Below are 26,693 nucleotides of genomic sequence, written 5' to 3'. Positions count from 1 at the left end.
TTTTTCCACAGTCTGTAAACTTTCTTTTTATCCCTGATTTCTTTCAGAACCTCCCTATTTAACCAAGCCGGCCGTCTTCCCCTCCGGCTGGCCTTTCGGCACACTGGAATAGCCTGTTCCTGTGCGCTCAAAATTGCCTGTTTGAAGCATGTCCATCCCTCCTGGACCCCCTTGCCTTTAAGGGTTGTTTCCCAGGGTATGCCCTGAATTAGTTTTTTGAATAGGCCAAAATCTGCCCTCCGGAAGTCCAGAGTAGAAGTTTTAATGATGGCTCTCCTTACATCCCTAAGGATTGAAAATTCTATTATTTCGTGGTCACTATGCCCCAGGCGGCCTCCAACCACTACATCATCCACCAGCCCCTCTCTGTTTGTAAACAGCAGGTCTAGTGGGGCCTTACCCCTGGTAGGCTCATTTACCAGTTGATGAAGGAAATGTAACTGTAATGTAATGTAACTAACTGTAATGAAATGTAACTATAATGTAACTGTAGCTGCTTTAGTCTCTGCAGCAACACAAAGTAATATTTACAACTCTTGACTTTCACTACACTTGAAGAAACACTCAGAATTTCCCTCTAACACATATCCTACAGTGCTTTAAATTTTTAAAAGATTTATTGAGGTCATTTTTTATGTGATGAATTCATGTTTTGCTGGTGTTTGCTTTACTTACTCAAATAAGAATATTTTACTTTTCAGTGTAGGCTTTTTAAAAAAAGTTTAGAAATGTTTCATAATGAGATGAGGATTAACTCTCGGAAAGCCCAATTTTGAGATCAAATTATTTTATTGTAATGATACTAGAGGGGCAAACAGCTTGGCTTTCAACTTGTGATGTAACTTACAGAAATGGTTCCCAAACATTTCCAGTTGCAAACCACTTTCAGAGAAATAGTTTCAGGCAAGTTAAGTACAAATCTACTTAAATAACTGAAGTTTTGTCAGGCTCAACACTCCTTTCTAACTGCTATAGGCTAGGATGGAAATTGCTGTTCTAAAAAAATACTGAGTAGTGTTATTATTGGAAGATATGATTGCAGTAGGGCATAAATTAAAATGTTCAGTAAAAATACTTGTAAGTTTCTACTTTATTTAATTGTGTATTTTTAATAATTGTTTAGGTTTAGTAATTTAAGCTGTTTGCACTTGGGGTTTGTGCAATTATCTACTCTATTTCTGAAATGCATTAACTGAGTCTCCTAATGTTTTCTGTCCAGATGGTTTATAGGAGATTGGTCAGAATGCAGTAAGACTTGTGATGGAGGAATGCGCTCACGAACGGTTCTCTGTATCAGAAAGATTGGACCTTCTGAGGAGGAGACACTGGACAATACCAACTGTTTAACACACCGGCCTATTGAAAAAGAGCCCTGTAACAATCAGTCCTGTCCCCCACAGTGGGTCGCTTTGGACTGGTCAGAAGTAAGGAAACTTTGCTGTGTTAGCTCATTGGTAATAGTGGAGACAAGCGCTCTGATCACTGAATATTAGTACATTTTCTGTTGCTGCTTGCTAAGCAAAGGATTAATAAAAAATTCAAAACCTCATGGGTTTAATATTGAAGCAGTTTTTTCTTTCCTTCAGTGTTGTCAGTTCTGTTGTTTTTTTCAAATGATTGTGACCTGTTTTGATTAACCATAGTAGAAAAACAGTAAAACAGAAAAGAGAAGAGTAAAGTAGTAAAAAAAAATGCAGTGAAATAAAAAAAAACTATATCAGCCATATGGTATGAAGCAATTATTTTAAAGTAAAAGGTAATTTCCATTGTTTATTGAATAGTAGAGGTGATGGATTTCCAGTATCAGAAGCCATAACAAACTGCTTTCTTTTTTTTTCTGAAGTAATGATGCTGATGTAAAGCATCACATTTCTTAGCAAAACGCCTCAAGAGGCAGACCTGAAAGTTGGTTTTCTATTTATAAAATATGTTGTTAAATATGATGATATCTGTTATAGTATAGTGTAAGCTAAGCTTATAGTATACCTTATACTTATTCAGATATTAAATTTGAACCGGTGCAGCTGAAAGGAAAGGCAGATACATTTGAATGGAACTGCATCTCATGCAAATTAGAGTGCAAAAGTGTTTGTATACCTTTTCACATTCTTGCTATTCTAGACTCCTGTCTCACCCCACTTTTTATCTCAACCTACCCTTTAGAGTACATAGAAGTTAGGATTTCCTGAGTTTCCATGTCTGTGTCTTTGCTTTCAAATGCAGCCATATAATATAGTTGGTTTCATAAATTGATCAAACTATGTTTTAAAATCAGTTAGTTTGTGGGTTTGTACCTCTTAGAAAAATATTACTGAACTTCAACTTTTGAATTGCAAGAAGTGTTCTAATGTTGTATTTTCACACCAGTTTATACCTGTTTGCTTTTGCTATCTGCAATAGTACTTCTTCCTTTCCAGCTACTATTCATCATAAATTAATTAATCATATTCTTCTTTCATGTTTCAGTTTGAAGTTATCTTTGAAATGGATGACTAGAGTTAAATGAATATATTATCCCAGAGGAGGTTTCACCTGTGCCTCAATGTTTTGTTTCTTTCCTCTTATGAAAATGCCAATAACCTACAGTGTGTCAGTATACCCTAAATAAGGTGCTTCTCTCCCACAGCTATGACATACCAGTTACCTGAAGTCATTTTACACTCTGTTAATATATGCAGATCCTAATCCTCCTTTTTTAATTTTTTTTAAATGCATCTTCTTGCATGTCATACTGCCAAAATGCACTACATTTCAGTTATTAATGTCTTCATGGTTGTCCAGTTCTTTCTGTAGACCATACCTCTTTAGCATCAAAATCAGTTAGTTACCTATGCTACCTGCTAATATCAGTAGTTTCAGTAGAATCACTGAATTCTGAGCATCACAGTGCTGTAAGCTGCCATGGTAGCTGTTGTTCATCTGCTTTCTGTCTGAATTTCACATTTGCTTGTTCTCCATCTGTTATTCTTAGCTAAAGATACAACTTCTGTAGACAGTTTTCTTTTTATTATTACTATATACACTTACTATGTAAGTTTCTTTTTGAACAAAAGAAAAATGTGTCAATTTGCTATTCTGTTCAACTGCTTTTTTTCTGTAAGGAACTATAAGTGAATGCCATTTTAGTGAGCTTTTATATCAAAAATCTTCTATAATATGTGAACTTCTGAATTTTTGTTTTGTTTTTAATAAGTTATCAGACAAATGCTTTTGCTTATATTCTCACTCCCCTGTTGTTTGCCATCCTTATGCTTGAACAACTTTTTAAGGCCTTCATACTCAGGGCCTTAATGGCCTTTTATACAGCAGAAGTATGTTATGATTTTGAACAAAATTATTCTAATCTAAAGGTTCAAACTGTGATAAACTTCTGGTTGTGATAGCTTTTAATCAAGATTGCGAAAAAGTCCCAGCTTCTTTCTGGTATGAATTTTGTTTGTATCTTGTCAGACTGTCTTGACTGGTGATACCATTTTAATATAATGAGAAAAATAGCTTCTTTTTTCTCTTCATCGTTCCCAGAAATTTAATGTATTAAAATCCATGTAATAATATAAATGTAAACATTTTTATATGTATGTTTATATGATTTTCTGACAGAAGCATGAAAACGAAAACAAGAGTGAACTCAAAAATTGAAGAGTAGAATATTCCTTCCATTGAAACCAGTGGCAAACCTTGCTAATTTTCTCTGGAGTGCAACTTGAAAAATTTTTTTTTTTTAATACTCAAAGCAACTAATACATAATATAAATAAAAAAATTATAGAAGTCCTTTACTTGCTTAGGCACTTGTTGACAATCAGTATAATTACACATTTTTTAAGTTTTCAGTGAGAATATTAAAAAAGAAATTATGTATCTTTTGGGTTAGAGAAACAAAAACATTTTGTAAACCTAAAGATTAAATGAAGTCCTCAGGAAAATGTAAAAGTGCTTTTATCAAATTGAGATGAAAGCTAACAGTGTCTAGCCTATTGGAATGTAGTCATTCTCAGGTAATGCCAGTTTTTCTATAAAGATTTTCAGACTTCACAATAGTTGAGCTTTGACAAAATTAATCTACCCACTATAAATTATTTCTCTTATATTTTAATAATAATAATAATAATAATCAGCAAAAATATTTCTTGAGAAAAACCTTAATCAAACAAGGGCATTTAATTTGCATTATTTATGCTCATGACTTCGAGGGAAGGAGTCAGAAATTCTAGAAACATTTAGTAGTGAAAGGTACTTCTTCCTCATTTGATTTCTCTGGGTATTTTGTCTTGCATTTGCTTTGGAGACATACACTGTTTTTGTTAAATTTAACTTATGCTTTTTATTTGTAGTGATTTGGTATTACTGCCTATTTCCTTATTTCATTTCTGGGGATCAGATATAGTCCATCTTATTTAGTAGAATTTTTGCTATAACTCCACAAAAAAGAGCATAGGGATGTTGTTTTCGTCTGGTACTAGTAGCTGAAAGACTTTTCTCAAATGGCATCTTAGATAAAAGAATGTGTCTTCAAGCAGTACAAGGAAATGGATGCTCCTAGACTCAAATTTTGGTCCCCAAAGTCTTGCTTGTTTGCTAACATATTCTAGGGATTATGAAATTGCTTGGGCACATTGGGTTTTGATATTTTGACAAAGTCCTTTCAAACTTGTCACTTTTCTGTTTGTTTTTGACAGAATGACTTGATTTTTAAGTATTCAGCTAGGAAGGGGCACTTGCTGCTTCTTCCTACTAAAAAGTCATGCATTTTGCATGAAATACTTGTGTGGGATAAAATAGATACAATATTCCTTGGAATTTGGACCAGAACTGATGAGTGTCATGATCACGACACTGAAGACCTCACATATTCATTGTCATTCTTTTTTGCCTCTGTTTATAGTTAACATGTTTGTAGTTCTGACAGAGAACTTCTCTTACTTCCCTCCTTCATAGTTTTCTAGTAGGCAGGCACTTAGTGTACACAAGATTTGGGATTAAAGTCCCTTCACAGTGAGGATGTTTGAACCTGGTTACTCTGTATCAGAATTCTGAAAACTGAACTACCATAGATAAGGAGGCCTTACCTTGACAGAAAAAAATAGAATAGGATAGGAAAGAAAAGGTTGCATTTTAGTGGTTATATGTCCATTTTGTAGTTCTGGATTATAAACTCCAATTGCAGGACCCATCTTTTCACCGCCCAGTTTAAGATCCGAAGTACAAATGGAGATAAGATTTGGCATAAACCCAAATTGACTAGTATTGACTAGTTTAGTTGCCTCCCTCAGAGAGATTTCCTTAAAGATCTTGTTTTGAGGTATATGTAGATATATAGATACAAATCTTTACATATTCATAGGGTATATCCTTACATAATACTGTGGAACTGTTTAAAAATTTCTGTAGGTTAGTCAGAGGTGCTTCAGGATTAGGCATACAACAGTGAAGTTTGCATCACTCAAGTAATTTTTTTTGAAAATTAATTTTGGGGGTGTTTCTTTTTTCCCCATATGTATACTGACTTGTTTTAGATGTGTGGTATGCAACCTCTTGAACATTGCTCCAGTGCCACATAGTGTTATTTCCCATATAATGTTTTGTCTTTACATATTAAAGGCATATTGAAAGGCTTAGCGTAATCTGTTTGTAAAATTTATTCTATCAGAAATTGATTCTGGTCCAAATATTGCAGATGTGCTTATGGGATAAAGCTTAACATGCCAGTAGGGAATTCTAAAACTGTGCTTGCAATATCTCCTATTAAAGAGGGACTGATTTGGGGAAGGTCTTGAGTTTTAATTTTGTTAGCACTTGTCTCTACCCCATTCTGCAGCTGTGCTACTGTACATGACACTTAATGGTCAATAGCAAAAAGGAAGATGAATGGCAGGAACACCAGTATGAAGGAAGATGAGGGAAAACGGAGGTCATCAGGCCTGCTTATGATTTATTATCTGCTTGCTGTTAGAACAGCACAAGATAAAATGAGGAAAAACTGTGAAAACAATTAAAATTTAAATGGGAAAGGAGAGGAAAGCATGCATGGTGGGAGAGGGTACAATATTGTTGTATATCTGAATAATCTGGTTTCTGTGGAGTCAAGTAAAACATTTATCTTCCCTTATGTATATTTAGGAAAAATGTGTTCATTGTGAGTGAGGTGGATAAAGGCTGTACTAAGGTCATATTGAGAACGGAGAGTATTAATTTCTGAAATGCACACTCAGGTTTGTTTCATAGTAGTGTTACATGTGGTAGACCTTTCTACTTGGCTGCAGTGTTTTTCTTAAGCCTAACATAAAGGCTCATGTATATAAAAGTAAATAGTAACACCATAGCCTAAATATAAATGGAGAAGGAAATCTACTTAGAAAATTAAAACTTAGAAAAGCTTGTACTTAATAAAGGAATCATCTGTCAGCTTGTTTGTCTTTCCAAATATTTAAAAATTATTATTATTATTATCATATGATGATTATAGTTTAGTTATAATATCATAAATATATTTCACTGTTTTACATAATACCATTTCTGACAGTTTTATTGGCTTTTTAGTGAGACTTTAATTATTTATTTGTATCAATATTTTTTCAGTGCACACCAAAGTGTGGCCCGGGATTCAAACACCGAATTGTTCTGTGCAAAAGTAGTGATCTTTTAAAAACCTTTCCAGCCGCGCAATGCCAAGATGAAAACAAACCGCCAGTGCGCATCCGCTGTAGTTTAGGCCGATGTCCTCCTCCTCGCTGGGTCACTGGAGACTGGGGACAGGTGAGATAGTCCATGCCAGTCTTCGCTGCTGTTACTCTCCTACTTTAGCACCTTTTAGAATATGATGTTGCTGGAAATAGATAAATGACGGTTCCCATGACTGAAACAAAAACTTATCCCCTGTTTGTGTCAGATTGAAATGTGATTCTTTATGATGGTTGTCTGCCAAACTATAAGGGGTTTGCTGAGAACAATCTAGTTTGTACTGGGTGGGTTTCTTTGAAAAAATTTAATAGTCCTTCCTACGTTTTTTGGAAGGGTAATTTGGGATACGACAATGTAGCATTTTTTAGTATTTTTAAATTTCCCTTAACTTCCGTGAGAAACATGATGAAAATACAAAGCCAATTCCTATTTTAGTAACATATCTATATCTGTCTCTGAAAAAAGAACACTTTGAAATCAATAGAATTTTACATAAGATACATTGAATTACCATACAGGAAGCTGAACAGTTACAGGACAGGCTGAATAGTGCTGCCATTGTGCAGTGTTTCTAAATATGATTTACTAAGTTTCCTTCTTTCTTTATGTTTTCGCATCTCAATTGTGATCAGTGGCCTGTTTCTAGAATAATAAATCAGTGATTCAGTTTCTGTTTGCTGGGTAATTTGCTACTTATGAAAATAAAACACTTCAGCTTAACTAACCAGGGAACAACCATTTGTGATATTACAGTCTAGTCGACTTTTCTTTTATGGTACTTGTTCAGATGCACATTTATGTTAAGGTGATATTGTACTAAAATTGTAGCTGTTTAGTTATGGAAATTAAAACTGTTTTGGAACAGCAAAGTATTTTTGTTTGAAAGTCACTTTACTTTTTCCTTATGAAAAGGTTCTCTAACAGATTTGAATTCTTGTTCTTTTTGATTTTTCTTCTTTATTCTAAAGTGATTATGTCTCTCTTAAAAAAATTCATTTAAACTCAGAATTATATACGAAATAGCATGAATTATATTCTTATACCTCAAATCTGAACTTTTCAGGGAGTCAACATGGCATTGCATTTTCTTTTCCTTGAAAGACAAATGCTCTCATGTGCTATCAAAAATAAAAATTCTAAACCATTTAATGAAAATTATATTCTCTATATTTAAAAATTGGATCCAAGTTTCTGAATTTTTTGTCTTTCTTGCTTTTTAGTGTTCTGCACAGTGTGGTCTTGGGCAACAGATGAGAACAGTACAGTGCCTCTCATACACTGGTCAAGCATCCAGTGAGTGTCCAGATACTCTTAGACCTCCATCAATGCAGCAGTGTGAAAGTAAATGTGATAGTACTCCCATTTCCAACACAGAAGGTAAGTTTGCCATCTTAATGTAATTTATTCGGAAAAGAATAAAGCAACATGGTCAGAATGACTGCATTTAATTATTAGTAAAAATCTATATGATATCATCTCTCAGCAAATTACTTTTTTTACAATTATTTTCTGATTAGTCATTGTAGTTCAGTGGTAAAGTCAATGGAAACCTAAATACAGGTTCTTTGTTTAAAAAAATACCCTTAAAATATATAAGTCATGAACAAAATACTATTGTTTGTGCCATTGGTTTTCTAGTCTATTGTTTCAGTGGAAATGTTCATAATAGTAGTGGGAGCATGACATACCTTTTATCCACTGACCTTCTACCTGATATATCAGTGTTAAAAACAAAAATGTGGTGGAAAAAATAGTCAATACTGTATTCATTTGAAGACTGGAACCATAGATTTAATTTGTTTTTTAAAGGCAGGTTTGTCCTACAGTCTACCTGGGTTTGGTGGTCATTCAATGCCTACTGTATTCATGTGTCCATGCCATAGATTCAGAATTGTCATAAAAGTCTGTCAGCTAGACATGTCTGTGGTGAAATGGTAGCACACTAAAATCTTCCCAGAAATACACTGATGCTTCAATGTATGAGCACCGTAATTTACTGCTTAGAAGTTTTAATTTAAAGTAGAGGCTTATCATCCCATGTTGTCATTTGAAAACATTTTCATAATACAGTTTTTGTGTGCTGTTCTAATTCCCATTATTTATATTATTTCTATAATTTCTGTTATTATTAATTATATATTAATATTTCTATTAATAGTCCTATTATTTCTATTAATTCCTATTATTCCTTTTATTTCATTGTTTAGTGTTCTCAAGTATCATGGTTTGAGAGCCCCAAAATCCAATTCTCTAGTCCAAGCCCCCTCCCACATCTCAACCCAATGTGAAATGGTTTTTCTAGACACTACATGAGACTCAAAATGGGGGAAAGGGATTATATATTACAATGACTGTACAAATAAATACTGCAATACATTATATACAATCTTAGCTATCTCTACCATGACATAAAAGTATTTACAATGGGTCAAATCTCTTCTCCCTTCCAAATAAAAGTCCAGGAAAGGAAAGATCCTTTCCACTCTCAGAGCACCAATGTCTCTAAGGCAGCAGGTTCCCTCTGTCTCTCTCTTCCATGCAGCAGCTGTAGCTGGATCTCTGCCAATACACACGAGGGGGTATCCAAGCCCCTCGGCCCATCATCTCCAAGCGACGGTCTTCTCTTCCGTGGGCTGCGTAGCAGGGACAAAACTCGCTTCACCACGTCATATCATGGGGTGTAAGACATCCCATGAAGGTCCCTTCCTCAGGGGATTCACCCCTGAGTCAGAACGTCTTGGGCAGCTTCCAGCTGAAGGCCTCTACCTCAAGAGTTCTGTCAGAGCTTCTCTGCTCTGATCTCAGGCTGCTAGCTTAGCTTGGCAGCAGTGGCGAGGGGGGCCAAGGTCACCCCCTCCACATTCCTTCTCTGAGCTTTTCAGCTCCTTTCTGCAGTGCTGTAGCACTCTAAGACTCTTTCAAGTAAGAGTTCATCATCCTCCTCCTTTCTAGGAGGGGTCTCCAAGGAGTTTGGGGTCTTTGGTTCAGTTCTTACCCAAAACTCTGTTTCTGTAGAGCTTATGCTCTCTCTGCTGCTGGCTCTCTTTTCTCTCGAACAACTTTGTGTCTTCCTTGGCTGCATGCTGTTTGATGCTTCTTCAGTTCTTATCTTTTGGCTCTCTGCCACTGTCCTCTGTCTGCTGCTGCCTCTGCCGCTGCTCGGTCTGCCCACTCATGGTGGAGAAAACTCCTTCAGCTTTCTAGCTACAGGCACTTAGCCCAGTTTAACACTGTTCCAAGTCCCTGCAGCCCCCAGCTGGGGCTGGGGGGGCCAGAGCCCCCCAGAGGGGCTCCTGCCCCTTCTCCTCATGGCCTCAGAACATGGCCACCTCTCCTACACCTACAAGTACCTTCTCTTCCGTTCTGCTTGTGATATGTTTATATTTTGCAAAAGCGCTCATTGGGTAAAAACCTCAAGGGTCACCACCCCCTGGGGTTTTACCATTTTATAACTTCAGGGGGGAAAACTGTTTCCCCCCACCACATCAAGTAATCTTTAAGTGGTAATTATCAGTCTAGGAAACATTGTACCCTTTAAAGCTCAAAGGCTACATGATATTTACTTTACAAACACAGATGTTGACTTTCGTCCAAAGTAAGGAAGGTAGTAAATTACTTATTAAGTGGGCATGAATCAGTCCCAGTCTTCTTTTAATTTCAAGATGACAAGGTCATATTTTTATTTGTGGTAATTATGCTAGTAATTCTTCAGCATTTTCAGGAAAATATACTAATCTCTTATAGAAGAATGGAATCAGGGGGTTTCTGTGTGTGATCTCTGTGCACTGGGTGGCCGTGAACTTCTTTACAGTAGAACTGTACAGGCTAACTGTGAACAGTAAGTCTGTTGGCAGTAGTGGTTTTTAGGGATCTATACCTTCACTGGAAAATTCTTGAGATCTTCAAATAGAAAATGTTGAAAATCACTTACACGGTATTTCAGATGGAGGTCAGCTCTCTGGCCTGTACTCTGAGAGAGCCAGGAGCAAACCAGCTCCTTACTGACAGCCATCCAGGCTCGTTAGCGTGGTTAGGAAGAATCTGAGGGAAAAAGATTGTGACCTGGCTATCAGTATTTGGGTTTGAAGGAAGGAGTCAGGTCTCCCAAAGAGAGGCTTTGTCTGCTCAGGAGTGCATATGTGTACAAAGCATACCTGCCCACACATGGGGACTTTGTCTACATGCCACCTCATAACGCTGCCTTGTGCTTTGGGCTCCATTGTGGGGCAAAGGCAACTTCAGCAAAAGCTCATTGGTTTGCAGCAGGGTCAGGTTAGCTGAGTGGGTTTGCTTCCTGTTTCAAACCCCAGCAAACCTGATTCCCTTTGCTTCCAAACTCCGGTGCAGCCTATGGAACCCATTCAACAATTTCTGAACAATTTAGTTTTGCTAACCAGAGTTAAAAACATGAGGGTTTTTTGGAAGCTTGAGCCACTCTGCAGTATAATGATCATGTTGGTAAAGTTTGGACAAATTTTCTTGGGGAAAGTAATGGATTGTTTGCATAAAAAAAGATTAAAAATTTTAGGGGTACTGGAATACTAAAAGAAAGTTACAATGTATCTTGTCATGTTTTATATGTACTTTAGCTCTTTGTTTTTCCAAAACTTTTCATTGGTGATTTAGGATATTGTAGATATGGTTTTGATGGGCTGCCACTGATGAGGGTAACATTGCATTTGCTGATGAAATTGAACTACAAGCAGCACCTACAACACCATTTGATATGTATTCAGAATTATTTTATTCTCTTAAGTACATATATATCTGCTGAATCTAAACTGCTAAGGCCCATCTAAAAGTTCACCTGAAGAACTATCTTGTCTTTTTTTATGTCATTTCAGTTTTCCTTATACACCTTTGCAGTTTCTTTCACTGGAGGCAAAGTGACATTCTGTGATTTTCTTACTGTAAAATGATAGATAACATCATAATATTGTCTGATCTAGCCACAAACTTCAGGAAGGGAGAGTTTAATACATGTAGCTTACTGAAACTTATTAACAGTAGTTACTAGGAGCAAAAAGGGCTCTACTAAACCTCTTCCATTCAACCACAGTCCTATGAAGAACAGGCTACTTCTTCAGCCACAATATCTATTTAAAAACTGATTTTTAAAACAGAAGTTGTGGGCAACATACAGAATGTTGTCTCATTGCTGTCCAAACAGCATTAGCTTAAAGGAACATGAAAAAGGATAATTTCAAATCCTACTTTTAGCAAAAGTGGAGTTAGTGGCTTTACTTGTGTTTGACTAAATACAATGTGTAGGAGGGTTATTTTTGGGAGTGAACTTCTTAAGTCTTGTCAAGATCAAGTACACCTTTTTACTCTTCATTTGTAGTTTACCATCTGTCTCTCCTATATTCATAGTCTTCACAAACATGAGGAACTGAAATATTTCTGGAAGAGACTTGACCTCTTTTGTGAAGACTTTTCGAAACTCAGTCAAACGCAGTGACCATGTGTGGTAGAGAAATATGTCTGTTTCAACCAGCTACCCCCAGTATCTTTTCTTCTGGCATTCAATTATGTTTCCAAATTAAGAATTAAAAAAGTAGAAAAGCGGTATGTAAAATGTTGAGTAGGTGGAGTAAAAAAATTGCAAGTGCTGTATCTGTGTTAATGAAATGAAAGTTTAAATAATTTCCTGACCTCTACTTGCTTAGCTAAAAACATGCATATTGGAATTATCAGAAATGCCATTCAGAATAGACCCATAAGTTCAGCCTCATGAATACTTTCCTAGGTTCAAATACTAAATATTCTCATTTGCACTCAACTTGCTACTACAGTATGCTTGCAAATGTCAACACACTGTCCATAACTACCTGTCCCAGAGTAAAAATAATGTGATAGATTAGGATTGTACATGCCAATTGTGTTTGTTTCAGTATTGCTTTTTTCCTTTTTTTACTTGTTTGGTGTGTCTGTTGTCTCTTTAATATTTGGTTTACAGAAAGAGTCATACCTTGAACAACAGTATTGTATCTTCCTCCAGTCATCACTTCTAGTTATCAAATCAATACAAAATGTAATAATGGTCGAAGTACTAAATATTTGTTCATTACCTTTAGATTCACTTTTTATTTGTAACTGTTGTAATTTGAGAAAGACTATGGAAAGAATCCAGTATCAAATGCAACCTTAAAAGAGTAAAAATTTACAGCATTCTCTTCAGACAAATAATTTTCTGATAAATGAATCTAATTTCATTCTTTCCATCACTTAATTTATTTAATTCAACCTTAGAGGTTTTACTTTTTCTCCACATACATCTCTTCCAAATTCCTATGTTTGAAGCAAAGCTCCTTGACAAAGTCTCATTTTTAATGTGTTTGGAAGGCACTGTGCAAATGCTTTAAACTAAAAATCTGTCACAATATTCACTTTAGTGAAGAGGAAATCTGCAGCAGCATTTGAGCTGTAGAACCTGTGTACCCCTGAACTCTCATATGTAGATCCATATCCATTGCATCAGGATGAGAACTGAGCAAGGAATAAACTTTTCCATTCCCTGCAGTGCTCCTGTAATGTACCCCCAAAGTCACTTTAGATACATTCCACAGAAGGAGATGCAAAGGAAGGAAACCTTCCTCTGTGACTTGATCTCTGTTCTCCCTTCCTAGGAGAGTTACCTGCTGGTATGACATAGGCTGCTGAGGCAGTAAGCCCAGCATATAGGGAAAACACAACTTTGCAAAAAGCTTTTACGTGTCTGTTATAGGCATAAAATGCCTTTCCCTCAGACATAAAAGAAATCGTAGATGTATGGAACCAAGCGTAAAGTATAATCCACCATTCAGTTTGGTCACTGAACACGCACTGTTGGTGCCATTATTCATAATGCTTGTCGTTTTCTCCATCCCTATTATCTGCAGTGCACATTCTGTTTCAAGGATTCTTACAAATGCAGAGCCGTGGTATCAGATAGTGTGAATAATTTCGGACTTTGGATAAGCTCTCATAGATGGATAGAATAACTCCTGAGAATGAAGCTATAAAAGTATTTTAAAAAAATTATGTTTCCTAGCTGTCTGAAGTGTTCAGTTATCTGAATAAATGATAATTCTTCCAAGGCAAAGAGGGCACACTCCTAAATGTCTGAAGGCCCTGCAAATATTTTTATGGCTTTTTAAAATATATTGTATGCACTAGACTGGACTAGAAAGTGTAATTATAAAGAAAGCAAGAAGGATGGATAAAGTAGCATGTTAAATGTCAAATTCTCTTGGTACTTTAGTTTTTATTTCTGATTTTTTCTCTCTTTAATGTTCTTAATTATTAGAGTGCAAAGATGTGAACAAAGTGGCATATTGCCCATTGGTGCTGAAGTTCAAGTTCTGCAGTCGAGCATACTTCAGACAGATGTGCTGCAAGACCTGCCAAGGACACTGACCCACTGAAAGCACAAGAATGTGCCTTATTATTACCATTGTGGAAATGTTCATCGAAGAGAGCCACACAGCGGAATGAGATTGATGTCCTTGCAAATGCATTACCCTGTGGAAAACATAACCACTGGTCAGCCCCAGCTGACAGGATTTCAATATTATTTTAACTTCTGTGAAGTGGGATTTATTAATCCAAAGTGCTGGACACAGTATAATGAGGGGATGCCAAATTAGAAAAATGCACACAACACATATAGAATAGCTTACTGTGGAACATTTGTGTTCCTTTGACTAAATCCAATAGTCTGTTTACCTCCTTGGACCATTAAAATAATTTTTATTATGGACTTAGCAATGACACTGAAACCATTTCTATTTAAAACTGTTTAGGATGTAGTTCTTATGACTTGGTCTACTATGGAAGTAAAGAAGAATCAAAAAAATGTTAAATCATAGCTTAAAAATGTTAACTACTTTATCTCTCGACATGACATCACAATTTAAATTATAAAAGGAGCATGGAAATGTTATTTAAGGAGAAGAAATTTTTTAGAAAAAGAATTATTTTTCCTTCATTCCACCTAATTCCCTATGGAGTAATCTGTATTTCCTGAACACTGCTGTGAGCCTTATATAAAGCTACACTAAATAGAACAACCATGAGGGACTTAGTTTTAAGAGATGCAATAGTTATTGCAGTGGTGCACGAAATACAAGTGTGCTATGAAACAAAATGAAATCTGCATTGTAGGATTATAGCCATTTTACCATTGTCCAAGTGAAACTGAGATTTCCACTGAAAGGGAACATATTTCAATGTCATGGAGGAGGCAGACTCCAACAGAGGTGAAGACTTTATTGCCAACTCCTTCACTACTACCATACAGGTTGCTTAGAACTTACACTTCCGACTCCAGCTCACTTTTGTTTAGAACACCAGCCACAAAGAAGAGACAACTTTGTGGGTATCTAGATCTGGTTACTTTTGATTCTCCAAAACTAAGGAATTTGAATGCAAAAGATAAGCCTACTGTGTAATAGCAACAATCCTTTGCACAACTGAATGTATTCCAGATGTTCCCTTTTTTGATACCGTAGCAGAGGTATTGTGTATTAAAAAAAAAAAAAAAAAAAAGGGAGTGTTCTGTTCAGGAGACCACATCTGAGTGGGCAAGGATTACAACCAAAGAATAAATGACTCATGGAGGAATCGAGATTCTGTTCAAGTGAGAAGTCAGAAGTGTGCTTGAGCCAAGAGGCCTGTTGAACTATCAGGAGTAAGGCACACTGGAAAAGGGGTGGATGGAATGAATCCTGGCCACCTTTACCTAAATGGCCAGGTGCATATTTAAAGTTGGACCATATTTAAAGCAGGGGGCAGCTTTCAGCATGAAATTGGAACAAACTCATGCCTCTGGATTAGAGGCTAGATGCCTTAACTATTCACTACCATACTCCACTTATTTCATATTACCATATTGTTAATATTCACCAAATACTTGCATTTTTAAAAGTTAAACCAAACTACTTAGGCAAGTCACAATCAGGAATCTGGCATAAAGAAGTTAATTGTCATGCTCCTCTTCCCTTTCACTTTTCAGTAACAGACTCAACAAGGAGATAAGGAAAGTAGATACTTGTTTATATTAATATATTGTACTTGAACACTTGCATTTTACAGCAGGTACTTGATGAATGTGCTTTTGTGTCCAACTATGCCTCCTTTGTTGTAATGCAATTAAAATTATGTGAACAATAATGTGTTACAAATTCTAACTCAAATAGCACTTTTTTAAAGAAAAGTAATCTTTTCAGTGAAAAATAATTTCAAAATATGAGATTGAAGTGTACCAATGTATTTTACCAATAACAAGCCAAATATATTGCACACTATTTACTAATGTGAATTAACATGGAACAATAGATATTTTTAACAGGATTCATACTATGAAATCCCCCCAGCATATTGACAATCTGTCCGTGGGGTTTTGTGTAGCCCATGTACTCATGAACATCAAATTCCTGTCATCTGCTACCTCTTGCCAGTATTTCCACTTTCATACACTTGTGACCAGTGGAATTAATTTACAGTTGGCTTATGTGTATTTACATGTGCTTATTATCTGTTGCTCTCATCAGCATGTAAACAACTTCTGTTAAAACTGACACCGGTAGATAAAAAAATCCCAGTCTTTGGGAGTTGCACATAGGGAGTAGGGGCAGTATGCAGTCCTTCTCTGTTAAGTGAAGTGACTTTCTATATCCTTTTGACAAAACACCTTGGTGCTAGCATGCCCTGGCTAGATCAGAAATATGATGAAAGGATAAGGGGTTGTTATGGCATTCCCTGAGCAAGAGGCCTCTTTGTATCAGGGCCTAGTTTTCTCTAGGGCATCATTTTGTTTATCAGCTAATGTGTCTTTTCAGCTAACAAGAAAAGGGTGTTCTGTGTATTTAAAGAAACCTTTTCCTCTTTTACCTCACTTAGGACATTAAAGTTATAAGGAGTATTTCCAAAGACACATTTTGCTCTCTTACTGGTGCTAGAACACCAGGGATTCCGATGTTTACTCTGCAATGTAACAGCACTGAGATTGGAATTTAAAGAACTCCCTGGAGCAACATTGAATTGTATTGTTAAAGGGAACAAAATACAGAATGTATGTGGATTTACAAACTAAGCAACACTTTAGACTCAGACTAAAATATCAAACCTAATTCAAAGAAAAATAATTGGTTTCCACAGCACAGTTCATTGCTGCTGCTACACTGTAGCCATCTATGTAATCTAAGCTAAATATTCCTTAATAGTGAGAAAAGGACTATTTGTGCAGGCTATAAATATGACAGGCCTATAATCAAATAGTAGAATACAAAATGCAGAAACGAATCTGGTGCCAGTACTTCCACTGAGCAATACTATCAGCTGAAGAAGATCAAAACAGAAAGAAAAATCAAGAGATTAATCCCTCAAGGTGTATACATGCAAAAATAATCCACTTCGTTAGGAACTTTATAATGGGGTGAATGTCACATAGATATCCTTAATAATACTGACTGAAATTACCTTTGTATTATTGTGATTAGTTGCTTATTATTTTATACTCAGTATTAATGTGGTACACTGTTACAATATTATTATTATTTTTGCTTTTGTAAATTATATTCTAATTTATTGTCATGTTTCTTAACACTTGTTCTACATGCATTCTCCTGCTTGTAATGAAAACAAAAATACTGTAACACTTGATGCAGTGAAATTCCACACCAGGCACAGATTTGTTTTTAACATAGATAATTTAGTAAAATAAAACTGCAGCTTTTAAGATTGATACCCATGGTACCGTTGTCTCTTCCCTGATTCACAGTTGCTAGAATTCTGTATGCTTAACGTTTACTTTGTCAATTGCATCAAAATATATATAAGGTGTTTTCTTTCAAGTAACATCTGTGTTATGCTAGAATCCTGTCCTTGGCAGCAGCAGTGTTTGTCATATATAAGGAAATAAGGAAAATGAAAATTCAGGAACATGGTCATGTACATTATTAGATAATATTTTAGCCTAAGCAGTAATATAGATCAAGAATGAAATTAATGGCAACAAAAATATTCTGTACTACATGGAATTATTTCGTTAACAGCCAGTCAATAATAACAATAAATGTCCTTCTTGCATTGAGTTTTTAAGGTTTTATCTGAAGTTTATCTGAAGTCATGATGTTCTTAAATGTAAAGAAGAAAGTGATTTCAGAAAACTTGGTGCATAGGTCACTGTTGCTGAGAGGTATTTCCTTTCTTACTTGGTAGAGTAAAAATAATTTGTTATGGAAATCTCTGATCAAATCCCATTAAATATTTCTTGTTTCTGAGTTAAAATCTAGTTTCTGGTTTAACAAAAATAAGCACTACTGTTATGAGTAAGATGTGAAAGAAAGTACAGAGAACCTTAAATATTTTTATAAGGTGTTTACTAATTCTGGATATTCTTTTTTATTCTATTTACAAATGAGGATTCACAAAACAATTACTTGTTTTAAAAGTATGGGTATTTCTGTCTGTATTTGATCACAAAGTTTTACTGCCCTTCAGATCAGAAGTCAAAGATGGAGTAATTTTCTCTGTCATTGCAAGGCTGTTGACTTTCCTCCCATACATTTACACCACAAGTTATAGCCCGATAGGTTTCCCATTATTGTTCAGTTTTTAGTATTATTTTTTTCTCCCCAGAGCATTTGTGTTTTGGATTATAATGACAAACTGAGTACACTGAAACAGATGCTATTGTGCTTGTCTCTCCTTTTCTCTTCCTTCTGCATTAAAGCTAACATCACCCATGATGACTATAGAATTCCTGGCACACAACATTCCCTTCAGTCTTCTTAAAATGCAGTTTTCCTGCACCCAAACTTCCTTCTGCACCTGAACTTCCTTCTGAAGCCAACCCTGCTATTATAATTCTCTATTACACTTCTTCAGTTTATTTCTTGAGGAAATGAACACCATTTTTACCTGAGATACTGGGTTTTCCTTTCTCTGATTTCCCTTGCTATACTGCAGAACTGTTCCTTCTTGAGTAAACTCCCTGTTCTATCTAAAGATGCCTGATCTACAAGAAGCACTTTTAAGTATCCTCTGTAGAATGCTGAATGGGCCTTGTTTATTTTCATTACTTCTTTATTATTTTTTAATTGTTTTAGGAACCAAGATCCAGGATTCTTCTGGCTTCTCTTCTAGGGAGGTTTACTGCAATAGATTTAGGATGAATCTTGTAAGACTCATCTTGAGTCAGTCAGACATCAATCTAAGAGTCTTGTAGAAGGCCATTACTAAGCTGAGGCTGTCATTCTCCAAGAAGTAACACCCTTCTGGCCATCTTCTCTTCACCACAAACAACAATTAGGTCAAGGGGTGGGTGATTGCTTCTGTGTGGTCCCTCCAGAATTTGTCCTAGACAGAATGGTGTAAGAGCATTTGCATGCACTAATCAGGATGGAATCCCAAACAGATTTGTAAGGGCTCAGTCAGCCACAGTGAACAAGGTTCACTACAGCACTAGTGAGTTGGTTGTTTCCCAATATATTTGGCCTGGATAAAGTGGGAGTTCATGTCCAGTTTAGGAAACTGAGCCACTCAGAATGTGGTATGGTGTACATTTAAGGATACTACATCCCTTAAACTGGCATACAATCTAAGCACCACACATCATTTATTTTCTTCTTTTTCTGCATAAGACTGACATTTTCATTGAGCTGGACAGGCTGCAGGACACAGTTTATGTTCAGAGGTCATATAGCTGCCAGTCAGACAATTACTGAAATCTATCCTGGAAAGGTTATGCGTATGTACTTCTGCATTAAGAGCAGGAAGATGCAATTTCTACAAAAAAGAAGGCCTTTTCAGAGAAGACCCAGCAAGATCAGTAAATAAATAATCTCACTTCTTTAGTAATCTTGTTCAGAATAAATTTATCAGATCACAATTTGCGATAGAAAAGGAAGTGTTTTGGAATCTAGAAGCGAAGGCTCAGCCACCGTACCAGGCTTCAGTTGCTATGACCACACAGAGCGATCAGATTTGGCCTGGATGATAAGGCATAAGCTGTGAATTTTGGAAACTTGATTTCTTAATCTACATCAAAATCAGTATATTTGTTTATTCTCCATTTATTCTTCTCCCCACCTTGACATCAAAGCCTACAAATGTACATTCTCCTGCAGTGTTTATAATATAACAAAATTATCCCTCATATTGTTTGAAAACCCATCTCACAGTATGATTATCTTTTGCAATGAAGGTCAGTCTCCTGTGTAGAATCTACCTCCGCCAGTGCTGACTAATGCTTCTGAGTAATGCTCTATCTGCAAGTTTAGTGTGAGGTAACAGTTCTGGACATACGGAATGTCTTCTGGTTATATCTGTATGAAAAAACCACAGACCTAAAGTTAACTGGAATTTCAGGAGGCAAACTTCAGTTGAGAATGCATTTTAAGTTATTATTGCTACATTTGTTTTGAGGTCAGCTATGCTTTATAAAACAAATAATTTTACAGAAGTGCAGTGCACTTGGTAGGGTCACTGCCTCCTAACATTTCTGAATACTGATCAGAAATAGGAGCAGGACAACATGCACACCTGACAATGTGTGGTTGAAAAGTTTGCAGTCCATTTGCAGGACATTCTTTCATCCCTCAGAATCTGCTCCTCAGAATCTACGCATTGGGACAGGATTTCTCTTTCCTCCATCTTCTCCTCCCCTGTGGGTGGCTGCTTCTCCTCTTTCTCACTGCTTTCACATATCTGGGAATCTCATATTTGGTGTACACTACTGCTGTCTTTGATCAGATACTTTAATGTGAATCTTTAATGAGAATTTTACATCTGTAACTTAATGTTGTATTTTAAAAATGTTAACTTTAGGCTAGTTTCATGAATTATTTATTGAAGTGGAAAAACAAATATAAAATCTAAATAAGAATTAAAACAAATGCTAGAAATGCTTTTTTTTTTTCAAATAATATACTAAGTAAAGATAATTTTTAACATTTTTTCTACTACCATAATTACAGACCTGCTCAGATATTTTTTCCTATTGTGAAAAATACTTAGATAGGAAAGCATATAAACAGAAGGGACTGAGCCTCTCTTTTGGTTCAGAATCTCTCTTAGACTTTCACATTTAGCCTTTGCTGTTGAAATGCACTATCAAAACAAGACCCTCTGCAGCAAAAAGGAATCTCAATCATCTCATTTGGCATTTCTGGCTCGGTTTCATTTGAAGTTTATTTACCTAAGATAAGGTTACATTGTTGAAACCGTCCTGTCAATTAGCAGATAACATTTGACTTCAGATGTATTATTCTTCGCAAGCATTTTGTCAAGGATATGGCTGGTAAGTGATTTTCTAGAGAGGAGGGGAAGTCTGATTGCTGTAATTACATGTATCGATAAGTTGCTCGGAGGCCTTGTGAAATAGAGTGCTGAACAGTGTATTTAATTAAAAGGGGAAAGGATATTAAGCTACATTTTGTACCAGCTGCAAAAAGACAGTAAAAGGGGAGACTATTCCATTTCAGTTTTCAGTGAGGTTTAAGAAGCTGACTCAGTACTAGTTGCTCACTGCAATCTGTGGTAAGATGTTATAAAGCTAAGGATGGATGTCCTGAATTCTGTTTCCATGGGGTTGGGTTTGGGAGTTTTTTTAACTTTCTTGTCCTGATCAGCCCAAGAAAGGTCTCAAGAATAAAGACAAATGTCTTTCTGTAAAGCATCTCCCCCAGATTTGTGAAGTTGCAACACAGTTTTTGCCACTTCTTGCAGTTGTGATGATCACAAATTTTAATGAAATAAAAGCTAAGAATGGCGTGTTTCGGGCCTCTGGATGTGTCCCCTCACTCCCTTTCTGCTCTAGCTGGAAAACTGCCATGTGGCCTTTCTGCCCTCAGTATGAGCAAAACAGGTTTCTAGTGCCATTGGGCTTGCTGGCTGCTCATCTGCACTCCCAGGCTGAGTGCAGACGCTTAGTAAAATGTGTGGATGTGGCTTCAGACATTGCAGGTCCCTTGGACCGGCACCACATAAAGTTGGTTTTGGTGGGATGTGGACTTTCTGTCGTCTGCATGTTTCTGCATGCTGGGGACAGGGTGCACTCCACGGACATGCCCTTCCCAGAGCATCTTCCAGATTTAGCCTTCCTACAGCAGCAGGTGTCCTTCAGCCCTTTGTGGGGGCTCAGCTGTGGCCTGTGGCAGCTCAGGGCTGCAGCCAGGATGGTGTTGGAATGGGCAGACCTGCCATGGGGTCTGGCTGGGGCTGGACAAACCCTGGTCACTTGTCTGTGGTGGGGAGAGCTGCTGAGCTCCAAGCTGTGATGGGTCTCCTCTGCAAGCAGCTGGAACCCAAGAGGAGGCTGAGGGCTGGGCACGGGTCAGCCTTGCTCCAGGAAACCCTGGGTCTGAGGAGTGCTCCGGTAAGGAGCGCCTGTTGCCCTTCCTGGCTGCTCGGGCTGGGCTGAGCAGCAGCCACTGCCCAGCCTTCAGCTCACTAAAGCTGGAGAAGTGAAGGGGCTGCTGCAGCTCCAAAGGAAGAAGACCCTGAATGAGAGCAAGAGAGCTTAAACTAAGGTGGAAGACCAACAACAGTGGGTCTGGGGGAGCTATGCTGGGGCCACCAGGCTGGGAAAGCTGTGGAGGTGCCAGAGAGTAGGGAGGGAGAGTGAGGCCATGAGATGGAGTAGTGGAGCTGGAGTGTGCCTGAGGCGCTGAGGAAATCTCGAGTAGGGAGGGGATCTTGAGGCAAGGGTTGGATAAATTGGTGCAGACCATAGCTTCCAGCCAGAAGTGCCCCTACAGTGGAGAGAAGATGGCTCCTGTGGATAATGGAGTGCAAGAAACTTGTAGAAAATCCTTGACTCAGAGATATCAAAGGGACTTCTTATGCAGAAGCTCAAGTCCTCAGGGTGGAGAGCCCTTGCAGGGACTGCAGAGATAGAGAGACCCTTGGCCAGTTTGATCCCTTCATGGAACACCTAAAGCTAATATATACTATTAAAAAAGGAAGCCACAACTCTCTCAGTGACTTGCAGCAGTGAGCAGAAATTTGGATAACCTGTTTAATGGCCGTGCTCTATTTAGCAGATGAGTTAACTGCAAATGATCACAAAAAGTAGCAATTGCAAAACTTATGTCCATAAATCTGCCTGCAGCAAAGACAGCTGCATTCTTGAATGCCAGATGCTCACTGGGTCCTGTGTAATTCTGCTGAACTGATGAACAAATGCTTACAGTGTGTGTTGACTCTCAGCTGGTCATCAGGCTAGTGAAGAGCTCCCAGGAGGTATGTTGCTTGTCAACAGTGTGAGACTTTAAGCCTTCAAAACAATAAGTCTTGAATCTCCTTTTATAAATAAAAGAGAGTGGTAACATGTTTTGGTAAACTTTGTACTGAAATTTTGATCATTCCTCTGTGGCTTAAGCAACTTGGTTACAAAAGCAGTCACCTTGCATAGGGTGTTGTGCAGTGTTGTGCAATGGAGTCTGGTGGTTACATGTTAAGTGTCAGCTTGGTTTTCCTTGTATTTTCCTTTGTATGTCATTCAATCACATATGTTTATCTCTGTTTCGGTTCAGTTCATTCTGATTTTGGAAGTATGGCCTATCCTTACCTGGATACAGTCTATGGAAGTTTGGAAAGGGATGCACATATGAAGAGTAAGCCCTGCTTCTCAAAAATCTTGAACCAAGATTTGGAAAAAAAATCATACGATTGTCTGTGAAAAATAACCCACCAAACCAAAATCAAACTTCTGAATTACTATTCTCTTATTAGCCTTTTTTTAGCCTTATAGTTTACCTGTTTCACATTTCCCCCACTCTGTACATTGAGGAAAGTCAGAAAATTACTCTCTAAGGGTAAGAGGAAAGGTAGGAACAACTGTATTTATGGCATTGAATAGTCTTTTGGTAGAAAACACAAACACTTTCACACATTATAAAATTACAGGGGCTGGCAGAATAAATAGCCCATTTTGATTAAGAATAAAATACTCACTACACTTTTAAGGAAGTGATAGGTATCTTTCTCAGTGAAGGCAACTTTTGTAAAACTTTAGGCTTTCACCCTCATTTTATAAAAATAATGATTTGACTTCATTGGTAATGATGGTATAGAAAAATAAGACCTTCCTCCCCAGAATTGCTGTCGCTTTTCTGTTTTTGAAATTTAATCACGACTAACAAGGGTGACTGTGCTAACAGCTAAACTGTTTGGAATTCTGGATTTTGTTGTTAATAGAACTCAACATTCTTAAAATGGTCCTTAATAAAATATATAGTAGTTTTGCACATAGGGCCAAATACATTATGCTACCTTTATTTCCTGTGCTACTTCTGTATACCATAACTGGTGATTAAATAACAAGCAAATTAATGTCTACATCTGACCATATTTACTGTGTTTTTTTAAAAAATTAGCTAAGTAAATAGTTTTATTAACTTTCTGATCATTTCTTATGTGGAAGGTGCCACAATGGTCTCTAAGCAGTCTCACATATTAGTCAAGTATCAATAATATTTTCAGAACATTTTTAGCAGGTTAATAGGTCCCATATTTAATAGATCAGAATTAAGCCTTGCAATTCAGTGCTATAATGCACTTTGTATGTTCAGCTGCCCAAGCCTTTTTTCTTGGTTTGGTTTTTCCCCCCCATATACTTGGCATTGTATTGCATTTGCTAAAATTAAAAGAAAAGTGTTATACAGAGGCAGGTCCAGAGAAAAATGCTCCAGATTACCACTTATCAGCCTTGACTATGAAACCAGACTCTTCTTCCTCCAATTCTGGCTTTGCTCAAATTTTTCTTCCAGCTTTTTGGCCAAGCTGAGTACTTTCAGAAGACAGCCTTTTGTACTGCATATGCAGCCTTGATTCACTCTCCAAGTCTGCAACATACAGAATGGGGCAGAGGTCATTAATGAAAAATTGTTCTGTGATCATTAAAGTATGCAACATAACATCATGGACAGATGAGGGAGGGAGGGAGCGTTGCAGACTCACAGGGAGTGTCCTGAGGTCCAGGCTTTCCCTGCTGAAATGCTGTTACTTCCCTCAGTTTTAGGAATTGCCACATTCACAGGAAAAGAATGCAGTGGTGTTTAGTCTCTTAGACTGGAATCAACATTTACACAAGGAAATGTTAGACAAGTAAGTAAACAGCTATTTACCCAACATCAGATTAACTCCATAGTTACAACATTAACTTAGATGAACCCCTGAAGGATTTTTTTTTCTTTTATCTGGTGAAGACTTTCTTACTTCACATCAAGATTAAGACTCTTGCAAAATCTGTCTTGGATATAAAATGGTACATGTAATACTGAACTCCTGAGGTTTTGTTCAGATTCAGCCCCCTCACTTACTAAAACAAGCACATTCAGAACTGAATGTGAGGCTTTGCACTTGTGCTTGTGGCTTGTTTACAACCTCTGCCTGACTGAAACTGAAGAACCCTTGGGCAAGGCTCAGACCCCCAACAGTTAGCAGAAATTTTCAATGACAGCCCTGCTGCTGAAATATGTACGAAATGTTACACAAAATGATGCAAGGGGAATATTGGACTGGTGATTTGGGATTTGGTTCTAAGTGCACTTATCACTGCTTTGTGTACTGAAACTTATTTTTCATATAGGCAAACTGAAAATTCCAAAAGCATGCACAAACTATTGCTACTTCTTAAGTGAAACTAGACAGAATGGTTGTAAGTAACTTTCTGCATGGTTTGCAGGGAATATTACTAGACTTTGCTTTGAGAAGTATCTTTGTGAAAGGCTGAGCTCCCTTCCCTGTTGGATCTGACCTGTGCATACATAAACAGGTAGCTGAATTAATGTTGCATAAGCAGGTCTTAGTTTCATTTCTTTGTTACTTTTGAGTGATTGATTTTGAAAATCATACTACTTTCTCCAAGGTGCTTTTTTAGCACCTTCTCCAAGGTTCTAAATAGACTGAAATCTTCAGTCTATCAAAGCAAATCCTTTGAAGTAAACAAGTAATTGGCAGCAATAATCAGTTACTGTTCTCTGTGTGAATCTTGGACATTTTGACAGCGGTTTTCATAGATCTTGTTGTTCATGAGGGAACAGGGAAGTCAAAGATAAGTATTTTCATTAAGATAATTATTTTTTCTTTTAAGCTTTTCATTTTTCTAACCATTTTCTCCAAAGCAGCTGGATCATTTTCACTGGCATATTAAGTACAGCCTACTTGTCAGCAGAGCCACTCCTCCCAGATCTCAGATTGCATTACTGTCTTACAAAAAGCTGAAAAACAAATTGTCAAGGTGTGTATCTTTTCCTCCTACAGACAGGGACACAAAATGAAAGCAAGTCTTACCATTAGCTCAAATTCTAGGGAAGGGCGACAGAGGAAAATTCCTAATCTTGTTACTTAATATATTGCAAGCAGGCATTTTTGGGTTTTATGTAGTTAAAAGTTAAGAAAAGTTAAGAAATGCCAGGATTTAAAGTTGCTTACTGCTGAGTGGAGTTTATCATTTGAGGCTCGATGATGTGCTAAATGCAACAGTATGGCTTTTCATTCAGAGCTGGCACATGTCCTGCTGGCTCAGTTTGGGTGGAATTTTCATGTGCCTGCCTGCAAAATGCCATGTAAACAAATGTTATGGGGGGAATTTCCAAGAATGTGTAATGCTAGATGCACAAGAGGATGTTGTGTCAGTGTAATGAGATATGTCCCTTTAGTGGCATATGTCTTCACCCTTGCTCAAGGTATCCAATAGCTTGGTGTTTGGGGAAAAAAAAATTAAAAAAAAGATAGGTGAGGTATGGATTCTAAACCTCAAGGCAGATATAAAGGCACTGCACTCTGGTCTCCCACATCCTGGATGACAGTCTTAATCACAGGGTAGGAGATAATGATGCTATTTCCTTTGTGTCTTGTTTGCGAATACATGTGGACTGAGTGCATACACCCACAAGTGAGAAAAATCAACATCTCTATTCTGCAAATAAGCAATAACTTAGTCCCCCTCTGCTTAACGCGTCTGATGTGGTACACCTAGGTTTAGGTATGTACCTAAACCTAAACTAGTTTCTTTAGTAACTA

At 37.1% G+C, this 26,693-nt stretch overlaps 1 protein-coding gene and 1 long non-coding RNA gene across 4 annotated transcripts in view; one reads left to right on the top strand and one right to left on the bottom strand.

Annotated features, from left to right (window-relative positions):
• The window catches only part of ADAMTS6 (ADAM metallopeptidase with thrombospondin type 1 motif 6), a 151,517-nt gene extending 134,111 nt beyond the window's left edge, over positions 1-17,406 (top strand). For all 3 annotated transcript variants that reach the window (XM_027732329.2, XM_027732332.2, XM_027732335.2), the window contains 4 exons: positions 1,220-1,424; positions 6,579-6,755; positions 7,901-8,057; positions 13,969-17,406. In XM_027732329.2, coding sequence (XP_027588130.1) covers positions 1,220-1,424; positions 6,579-6,755; positions 7,901-8,057; positions 13,969-14,078 — 649 coding nt within the window. In that variant the 3' untranslated portion in view covers positions 14,079-17,406. The remainder of the gene's footprint in view (positions 1-1,219; positions 1,425-6,578; positions 6,756-7,900; positions 8,058-13,968) is intronic.
• A 5,615-nt stretch (positions 17,407-23,021) lies between these two features.
• On the bottom strand, positions 23,022-26,347 carry LOC120323825. The gene is made up of 3 exons (XR_005564698.1): positions 26,103-26,347; positions 24,627-24,737; positions 23,022-24,511 (listed from the first exon to the last, which is right to left on the bottom strand). It is a non-coding gene; the product is annotated as an uncharacterized LOC120323825 (long non-coding RNA).
• Between the last annotated feature and the right edge of the window lie 346 nt (positions 26,348-26,693).

This window comes from Pipra filicauda, unplaced genomic scaffold (genome assembly GCF_003945595.2).
Source record: "Pipra filicauda isolate LSUMZ 115617 unplaced genomic scaffold, ASM394559v2 scaffold34_size3990699_pilon, whole genome shotgun sequence".
NCBI classification, from domain to species: domain Eukaryota; kingdom Metazoa; phylum Chordata; class Aves; order Passeriformes; family Pipridae; genus Pipra; species Pipra filicauda.
This window is presented reverse-complemented; position numbering and strand designations above follow the sequence as displayed.